Source organism: Phyllostomus hastatus, unplaced genomic scaffold, assembly GCF_019186645.2.
Source record: "Phyllostomus hastatus isolate PE091 unplaced genomic scaffold, TTU_PhHast_1.1 phas_scaffold_200, whole genome shotgun sequence".
Taxonomy (NCBI): domain Eukaryota; kingdom Metazoa; phylum Chordata; class Mammalia; order Chiroptera; family Phyllostomidae; genus Phyllostomus; species Phyllostomus hastatus.
Genome location: NW_025334016.1, coordinates 12,241,086 through 12,250,036, shown reverse-complemented (window position 1 = coordinate 12,250,036; position 8,951 = coordinate 12,241,086). Strand labels below are relative to the sequence as shown.

General features: G+C 52.4%; 1 protein-coding gene across 2 annotated transcripts; it reads right to left on the bottom strand.

The window, feature by feature from the left end:
- On the bottom strand, positions 1-7,054 carry GATA1 (GATA binding protein 1). Of its 2 annotated transcripts, XM_045860598.1 has the most exons (6): positions 6,955-7,054; positions 2,773-3,011; positions 1,890-2,267; positions 1,641-1,786; positions 1,007-1,132; positions 1-518 (listed from the first exon to the last, which is right to left on the bottom strand). In XM_045860598.1, the coding sequence occupies exons 2-6, from the start codon at positions 2,990-2,992 to the stop codon at positions 147-149; spliced, it is 1,242 nt and encodes a 413-aa protein (XP_045716554.1). In that variant the 5' UTR covers positions 2,993-3,011; positions 6,955-7,054; the 3' UTR covers positions 1-146. The 2 variants fall into 2 exon arrangements, with proteins under 2 accessions (XP_045716554.1, XP_045716555.1); XM_045860599.1 differs by lacking the exon at positions 6,955-7,054 and having other exon boundaries at positions 1,890-2,259; positions 2,773-2,863.
- Between the last annotated feature and the right edge of the window lie 1,897 nt (positions 7,055-8,951).

Genomic DNA, 8,951 nt, shown 5'->3' with positions numbered 1-8,951 from the left:
TTTTAGGATATTAGTGGTTTTATTTTACAAAAGCTTTGAGGGTCCAGACTAAGGAGTGTCTGGGGCCCAGAGGGTTGGGTTGTATAGACTGCTGGCTACAAAAGGAGAAAGACCCTACCCTTGTTCTGAGGCCATGCTCTGTGTCCTCATGAGCTGAGTGGTGCCACTACGGTGGTGGCGGTGGTGGGAGGCATAGGGCCTGTGGAAAAGGAGCCTGTAGGTGAACCCAACAGGGGCCCCGGGAAAGGCATGAGGTGACTAACAGGCCCTGACAGCACCACAGGGCCCAGGCCTTGGTAGAGATGGGCAGTACCAGGTGGGGCCAATGTCAAGCCTGAGGCAACTTCCCCACAATTCCCACTACCACCACCCCCAGCCACCACCATGAAGCCACCACTTGGTCCTTCTGCTGCTCCTGTACCTCCCAGACTCGACCCCCGTTTCTTTTTCCCTTTTCCAGATGCCTTGCGGTTTCTAGTCTGAATACCATCCTTCCGCATGGTCAGTGGTCGGTTCACCTGACAAAAGGGAGGCCATGAATGTTTCCCAACTTCAGACTTTTCCCTCTGTGTCTCCACCAGGGATACTCTTTCCACCCCTCTCCTTAAGAATAACGAACTGGGTCAAGGACTAGGAGAGCAGACCCCTGCTGTGGCACAGATATTGTCCTAAGGAATTATGACCTTGTGAGTCCCTAAGCTGGGGGAAAGGCTGAGAGAAGCCTCTAGCCATAGGACTAGCTGATGGCTGGAGGGGAGGAGGAAGGAGCTGAGAAATGGAGAAGGGAGAAGGAAGGAGTGGAAAGGAGGAAGGGGATGAAGGTGAAGAGAGGGCTGAGGGGGGAAGGAAGAGGGAGGAGAATAACAGGGACAAGAGAGGAAGGGAGTGAAGAAGAGAGGGAAGGGGAGATAGGAAGAATACAGGAAGGGGAAAGAAGAAGGAAGAAGGAAGGGAAGGTTAGCAGGATGGGGAGGAGAGGGGGGAGGCTCCAAGAGGCAAGGCACACCTGGTGTAGCTTGTAGTAGAGGCCGCAGGCATTGCACACAGGGTCCCCACTGGCATTTCTCCTCCACAGCGTTGTGGTGGTTGTTTGGCAGTTGGTGCACTGGGTACCTGCCCGTTTACTGACAATCTGGGGGAAGCAAGAATATGAAGATCAGGGCACTGGCGGGTGGAGGACACAAGAGGTGAGGGTCAGGGTGAATGCAGGGCTTCCTGTACAGGGTGTAGACTGTGGGTTCTCTATGGGATGAGGATATGGACTCCTGTCCCAAGGCTTTCCATATTGTGTGAGGGACTACATCAGTAATTCTTAACTTTAGCGGACACTGGAATCACTTGGGGAGTTAGAAACAATCCTGACACCCAAGCAGCACCCCAGACCAATCAAACTAACACACCTAGGGGAGAGCCCCAAGGTGATCCCAGTGTGCAGCCAAGTGTGAAACCTGCTGTGGAGGAAAGGGACGGGATTCTTGCTTGCAGCCTGAGGGTCAGTTGAGGACATACAAAGCTGGGTCCCTATATGGATGGGGAAGGGATGGGGGATGTGGGTTCTTGTAGAATGTGAGGACAGGGATTTCCTGCACAGGATGAGAATAGCAGTGCCTAGATAAGGGGAGGCAGGCCTGGGGTCTTACCAGGCGCTTCTTGGGCCGAATGAGGGGCCTGTTTTGCCCATTCATCTTGTGATAGAGGCCACAGGCATTGCACAGGTAGTGGCCTGTCCTGTCCCGCCGCCACAGTGGAGTGGCTGTTGCTCCGCAGTTCACACATTCCCTGGCCTCTGGTGAGGTGAACAGAGGGGAAGAGGGAGCCAGGCTCAGCCCAACTTTGCCTTGGATGTGTCCTCCCACCTCAACCCCCCTATCCCTTTTTGGGAACCTCACCACAGGTGGCCAGGGGCAGGGTTCCACGAAGCTTGGGGGAGGAATAGGCCGCTGGATTGAGGGGGCTTCCGGTGGGAGAAAAAAAGTTACTGGGAAAGTCAGGGCCCCCATAGGCACTGCTGGGGACAGGGATTGATGAAGGCAGTGCAGGCCCCAGTGTCAAGAGATCTGGACTTAGTCGTTCTGTCTTTAAGGTCTCCAGGAAACTGCTGCTGCCTTTCCCATCAGGATCTTCTGGGGCCTGGGGAGGGGAGTCCTCACGGGTGGGGCACACAGTTGAGGGAGAGTAGAGGCCAGTCTTGCCATAGGCCCAGCTGGTGTATGGTGAGCTCCCTGGGATCCCCTCCATACAGTTGAGCAATGGGTACACCTGAAAGACTGTTGTGGAAGTGGGTATGGGAAGGAAGAAAGAAGAGGACAGAACAATTTAAAGCCATCCTGCTTTCAGGGTGCAGTGGTGTCCAACAGCCCCAACATGGTGGCCAATTTTCCAACATTTCCATAGGTTGCCAGAACAGCTGCTGGCCATTGAGTGACTCAGGGATCCTGAACCCCACTGGTCACTCTGGCAACCGCACTAACCTCTAGCCATTTCCAAATGGGTTTTGAGGACAACTGTTATGGTTTGAAGACCCATGGATCACCCGGCAACTAGGGCTACCACCGCCTACTTCCAACACTGCTTCCCAATGTGGCGTGTTCAGGAACATGGACATCCTCAGGTCTGGACTTAACTGGGAAAGTGGTCAGCCCAGCCATGTGAAGGCTTCTGGCCATTTTCAAGATTTCCTCCTTGTGGGATTCTCCCCTAGCTAAGGGTCTCCATGGCAACCCCAACAGCATGGAACCAGTCCCAGGAAAGCCACCCAAAGAAAGGAGTTACCTGGGGAGTGTCTGTAGGCTTCAGCATCCCTATAGTAAGCCAGTGCAGCAGCTGTAGCCGAGGCGGTGCTTGGAGAAGTAGAGGAGGCTGCTGCATCCAAGCCCTCAGGCCCAGAAGGGAAGAAGACCCCCGACTCTGGTAGTGAGGACACCAGGGTAGGGTCCACAAACTGGGGCAGGGGCTCAGAGGTCCCCAGGGCCCCCAGGCCAGGGAAGTCCATGGGGCCTCTGAGATTTGACCTGTGAGGACAGGAGGGGTTCTCAGACATAGAAATTCTCCTCCTCTCCTCTACAGCCCCTCTTCCCTCCCTTCTCTCTCTTCCCACTACAATCAATCCCTTCAATCTATATATCCCTCCTTTCCTTCTCCCTAGGTCCCTTCTCCCCTCTACCCTCCTCTTTTTCCTCCCTTCCCACTCCTCCCTCATCTTTCTGTAGTCTTCCACTCTATCCTCTCATTCCCCATCCTTTTCTCCTTCCACATCTTGCCCCATTTGTTTTTCATCTCCCTCTGTTTTCCTCTCCCTCCTCTCCCCCCTTCCCTTCCTTCTCCTCCTCTTCCTCCCTCCCTTTCCTTCTCTTCTTGCTCCTCCTCCTTTCCTTCTCTTTCCTCTCCCTCCTACCTCCCTCTCATCTCTTCTCTTCCCTTCTCTCACTCAACTTCCCTTCTTTCTCCTCTCCTCTTTCCCCTCTTCCTTCTCTTTCCACTCCCCCTTCTTCCTCATCTCCTGCCCCCTGTTATTCTATTCTTCTTCTCCCTTGCCCCCTCATCCTCTCTCTGTGTCCCCTTCTCTTCTCTTCTACTGTCTCTTCCTTCTTCTTTCCCCTCCCCACCCTCAGCCACCTTCTCTCCCTCTTTCCATTTCTACATCTCCATTCCTCTTTCCTCCCCTCTCCTTTTCTCTTCCCCTCCTGTCCCTTCCCCTATCCTCCTTTCTCCTCCCCTCCTTTTTCTTCATTCTTCTCCACTCCCTCTCTGCTCATCTCTTTCTCCCTCTCCTCATTTTCTCCTCCCCTCCTCCTCCACTTCCTCTTCTCCCCCTGCCCCCATTTTCCCTCGTCTCCCCATCTACAGGAGTCTGGGTGGGGTGGGGTGGGGTGGGGTAGGCTGGGGTGCAGAATCAGAGTTCCATGAACCCCTTGGTCACCCCCTGGGACCTGGGGGCTCACCCTCTTGTGATCCCCAATTTCATCCCTATCTACTGCATCTTGCCTTCTGACTTTCTCAGAAACCCCAAGGTTTCCGGCTTGACTCCTCCTCCCCCACCTCAGTTGGGTCTGCAGATAGAGTTCCTCCCTGTTCCATGGGGGGGTCAGTATCCCCCACTGCTTATCTCTGCCATCCCCGCCCAACTTTTGAAATCACCCAAAGGCCTCTGGCTTCCTCTGAGACGGGGGCAGGTGGGAGGTGTTCCCTTTACATTACCCACTCCCCTGGGGAGGCTAGCCATAGTTCTGCTTTCTGTCTCCTTCGGTCCCAATCATCCTTAGGCCTCAGTTTTCCCATTGGCCAGATAGGAGGTAGTGACAGGGCCAAGCTAAGACCTGTGAGATAGCGGCTTGGTCTATGCCCCTTTGCCACTATGCTTCCCTGTATGTATCTCTGTCTCCTTGGGTCTCTTTTTCTCTGACACTCTGTCTTCTCAAGTCTGGCTCTTTGCATTTCTTTCCATGTCTCTATGCTACCATAATATAGATTGCTCTCTATTTCTGTGCTTTTACAAATGTCCAATGTTTTTACTCTTCCTTTCTCTGTCTTTCCATGTCTCTATCTCTGTGATTGTTTCTCTCCATCTGTCTTTATCTCTTTTTGTTTCACTTAGCTCTCTTTATATCTTTTTTTTTTGTTTCTCCCTCTGCACTCATATCTATACCTCTCCCACTCTGTCTTTCTGCTTGTCTCTCCCTGCTTTCTCTCTGCAACCCCCCTGGGTCCTATGACCTTATTTTCATATTTGTTTTACCATCCCCATATCCCTGACCACACCCCACTGTACACAGTACAGTCCAAGATAAGAATCTAGGAAAACTACCCCTGACCCTGGCCTGCCCTGTGAGTCTGAAGGCCTCAGTTTCACTCTCTGTAGGATGGAGTGATGGACATAGAATTGAAGGGCATCTTCAAATCCCCTGCCTATGTAACCCATTGTGTAGACAGTCTAAGAGTTAGGTCCAAGGTTGGGGGTTATGCTGGGAAAGAGATGGCCTGTGGATGTGCCCTCAACCAACCTAGGCCTCAGGGTCCCTCCCCAGAGAGGGTGTCTTGCCTCCTCATCTCAGACTCCTTCCCATTCCTGTCTATCTCTTCACGATTCTATTTGAGTCTCTCTCCCACTCTCTCACTTTCTCTCTCTCTGTTCTTGTCTCATTCTTTGTTTCTGTTCCTGGGCCTGCTTTCCTGTGTGCGCTCTCGCTCTCTCTCTCTCTCTCTCTCTCTCTCTCTCTCTCTCTCTCTCTCTCTCTCTCTCTCTCTCATTATTTCCAAGTCTCTCTGTTTCTCCTTTCTCTTTCTGCATGTCTCTTGTTCTTTTTTTCTCGATTTCTTTTTCTCCCCATCTCTCTCTTTGTTTCTCCCTCCCTTCTCTCTGTCTCCCTATGTGTCTCCTGCATTTTGTCTCTGTTACCACTGTTCCTCATCCTCATCTCACTTCCCATAGTCTCCCTCCAGCAAACCCCTGCCCCCTGCACCTGACACCTTGGTGGGTCCAGGGCTGCCCACCCCTCTCATGGCAGGGGCCCAACCCCACCACCACCACCCAGTTATCACTCTCCAGACAGAGATAAAGTTTATCTCGAGGCTGGGGGATATGAAAGCTCCTTATCAGCTGCCCCACTAGAGTAAGTGCTGCCCCAACTGGCAGCAGACAGCAGGCCGGCACCCTCAACTCTCCCTCGGCCCAGCCCCTCGCCCAGCCCCTCACCCCAGGTAATGAATGTCCCTATTCCAGCCCTCAAGGGAGGGTCCCTCAGGACTAAAGGGAGCAGAGATGGGGTCTGAGGGCAGATGTGTCTTGGGAGGGTTTGAGGGTTAGATAGGGATTAAAGAGTCAGAGAGTTTTGGGGTATAACTACGAGGTTTTGGAAAGGAGATATGGGGATTGAGGAGTGAGACAACCTTGAAAGGTCACATTTTAGGATCAGAAATAGGCTGTGAAAGCAGAGACAAGGTTGAGGATCAGGGGTAAGTTTGAGAATAAGAGACATAGTTGAGAAGTTGGAGGTGTAGTTTGGGGGTCAGAGATGGATTCTGAGGGTTATGGAAAAGTGTGGGGGTCCAAGGGTTTTACTGGAGCAGAGATAAAGTTTAGGGGTCAAATATGGGTTTGGAGTGGCAGAAATGTGTCTGATGATTAGAGACGGGTTATAGGAGCACAAGAGGAGTTTTAGAACCGAGATAGAATTGGAGTAGAGAAAGATTTGGGGCCACAGAAGAGATCTGGTGGACAGAGGCATTTTGGAGCTAAGATGGAGTTTAGGGAAGACAGACAAAAGGATTCATGTGACAGAACAGATTTGGAGGAGTAGACTTGGTGTTTGGGGTGGCAAAGATATTTTGATGCATAGGCAAGGGGTTGGGGAAAAGAAATGGTTTTGGGGGGGTCAGAGAGAAGTCACAAGGAACAAATACAAGGTTTGAGGCAGAGGTGGGAGTACAAAGATGGAGCTAGGGTTTGGCAAGCCAGGGATAGATCAGTAGGTCAAAGGGAGAAATTAAGGCAGAGGCATGGATCTTGAGCAGACAGGGCTTGGGGAACAGAAATAGGGAGGGAGAATGAGTTTGGGGGGAGAATTTGGAGACAGAGACAAGTTCAGGTGAGTGAAAATCAGATTTGGGGCAGAAATAGGATTTGGAGGATAAAGGCATGTTTTAGGGGGCAGAGATGAGGTACAGGGACAGTTAAGGGATCAGGGGAACATAGATATTTTGGAAGGTATAGATGAGAGTCAGAGCAGAGAGAAGGGGTAGGGAGATAGGTTTGGGGTAGGAGTGGAGGTTGGAAAGACAAAGGTAGTCTGGAGAAGCTCCAGGGATTGGATTGTCAAGGGATTTAGGGGTGGTAGACACTTTGGGGGCCAATGGTAGGTTGGGGAAACTGAAGCAGGCTGAAGGAGTAGCCTTGAGGTAAGGGGCAGCAGGCCCAGAGTTTGCCTTGCTAGGGACTTTTGGGGAGCTGAGACTGACCTGGGCTGGTTGGTGCAGAGGTTTCAGCTGCTTTGGGGATGTGGCGAGCTCAGTGTGATCCTAGGGGATGTCCTGGCTGGCCTTGGTGTTTGAGGCTCCCTCCCTCCCTCCCTCCCTCCCTCCCTCCCTCCCTCCCTCCCTCCCTCTCCTTCTTCCCTCCTCCCCAGGGAGTGGCTGGTACACCAGTGGGTGGGGCAGACCAGGCAAGGGGGTGGGTCTCCTGCTGGTGGGGCACCTCCTGGGCAGTAGGGACCTTCCTCCACCCCACCTGCCCACCCCATGGATTCTCAGACCCTATTTGACTTGGGGTCCTATGGACTTCAGTGTCCAATCAAACAATATGGGCTGAGCGCAAGATAAAATAAAAATAGCAGATATGGGCTCATGAATCTGCTGGGCTTTTCAGTGAATGTTTGTAAAGGCCCTACTGTGTGTTGGGCCAAGTGAGGGCTGGGCACTTATGTATGTGAGGCTTCCTACCCATAGGGAAAGGAGGGATGTGACTGTACCCATTGTACAGACAAAAAGAATGAGGCTCAGAGAGGTTCAGTGGGATTTGAACCAGAACCCTTGGGACATCATGACGACCCAGGCCCAGCTGCCCAGGGGCCAGACCAGGGCTGGTGGGAGTCAGGGGCACACGCACTCAGCGCCCCACTGGGGCTTACGCCAGCTCTGGCCTGCCCTGGGGCAGCAGATAAGTCTTATCAGATGGAGGCCACAGTGGCTGTTGGCTCCGCGGTAACAGGCTGTCTTGGGATAGGGGGCGGGGCTGGGGGGCACCCAGAGACAGTGGCCTCAACTTCTTGCCCGCCATGCTGTTCTGGAGGCGGGAAATAGGTGGGACCAGGGGTTGGTTCCAATGCGGGTCTTTAAAGAGTGGGATAGGGTAGAGGAAGGGAAGGAAAATTGAAGGGATAGAGAAGAGTGAGACAGCAACAGAGAGAGATAGAAATCAGAGACACGGAGAGATAAACAGAGAAAAATACAGAGCTGGAAGGAGGAAGAGGGCACAGAAAGAAAGGAGAGACCTAGAGATGGGGATAGAGACACAGAGAGAGCCAGAGACAATTAAAGAGATAGATAGGCAAAGAGAAGGAGAGACAGAGACAGACAGAAGGGACAGATAAAACCTGAAAATGACAGAGGCCAATAACATGGGTGGAGACAAAGCTGATGCTGTAGAGAAGAGGACAGAGACAGATATTCAGAGACAGAGAGTTTGAGAGGAAGTCCATGAGATCCCACATGGCAGCTTGGGTACACCCTGGGCAGGTGGTACTGGGGTTGGTGGCACGAGGGAATGTAGATTGATGTGGACCCATGTGACCCATGGTTCTGCCCTCAACCTGCTGAGAGGGACCCTCATAGAGTCCCTGGGCCTCTGCACCTCAGTTCCCACCTTCCTGCCCTGTCCTACCTCCCCCTAGTAACAACAGTGACAACAACCAGTGTCTCATGCTATCAAAGACTCATGCCTGGCCTGTTTTGAGCACTTGAGCCACAAGAAATCATTGGACACATGCACACAGTGCATAAAGTAGGCATCCAACTTGGATCCCCATGGGGAAGGGGGTAAGACTACACTGTCATGGCCCCAGAACTCCATGGGACTGGGTATTCTCCAGACTATCCATTCTACAGATGGAGAGACTGAGACTTACTTTGGGGAAAGGGCAAGGAAGGAGCCCTAAGTCAGTGGGGTCTGCTTATCTATGGCCCACACCAGAGGGAGTTGCTCATCCTCATCTTTCTCTCTGGCCTCAGTATCATCACATGCAAAATGGGGGTTTTGAGGAGTAAAGAGAGCAAAGCCACAACTTGGAATTTATTGAGCTTTTGCTATGTGCCACGCCCATACCGAGCCCTTATTGGTAAGAATGAGGAAAAAAGACCCCAATGACTTAAGTGAAGATGATTTCAGGACATGCACTGTGGAGCCAGCCCACTCTCACTTGTAGACCACCCTACCACCAAGTCGCTGTGTGGCCTTGGGC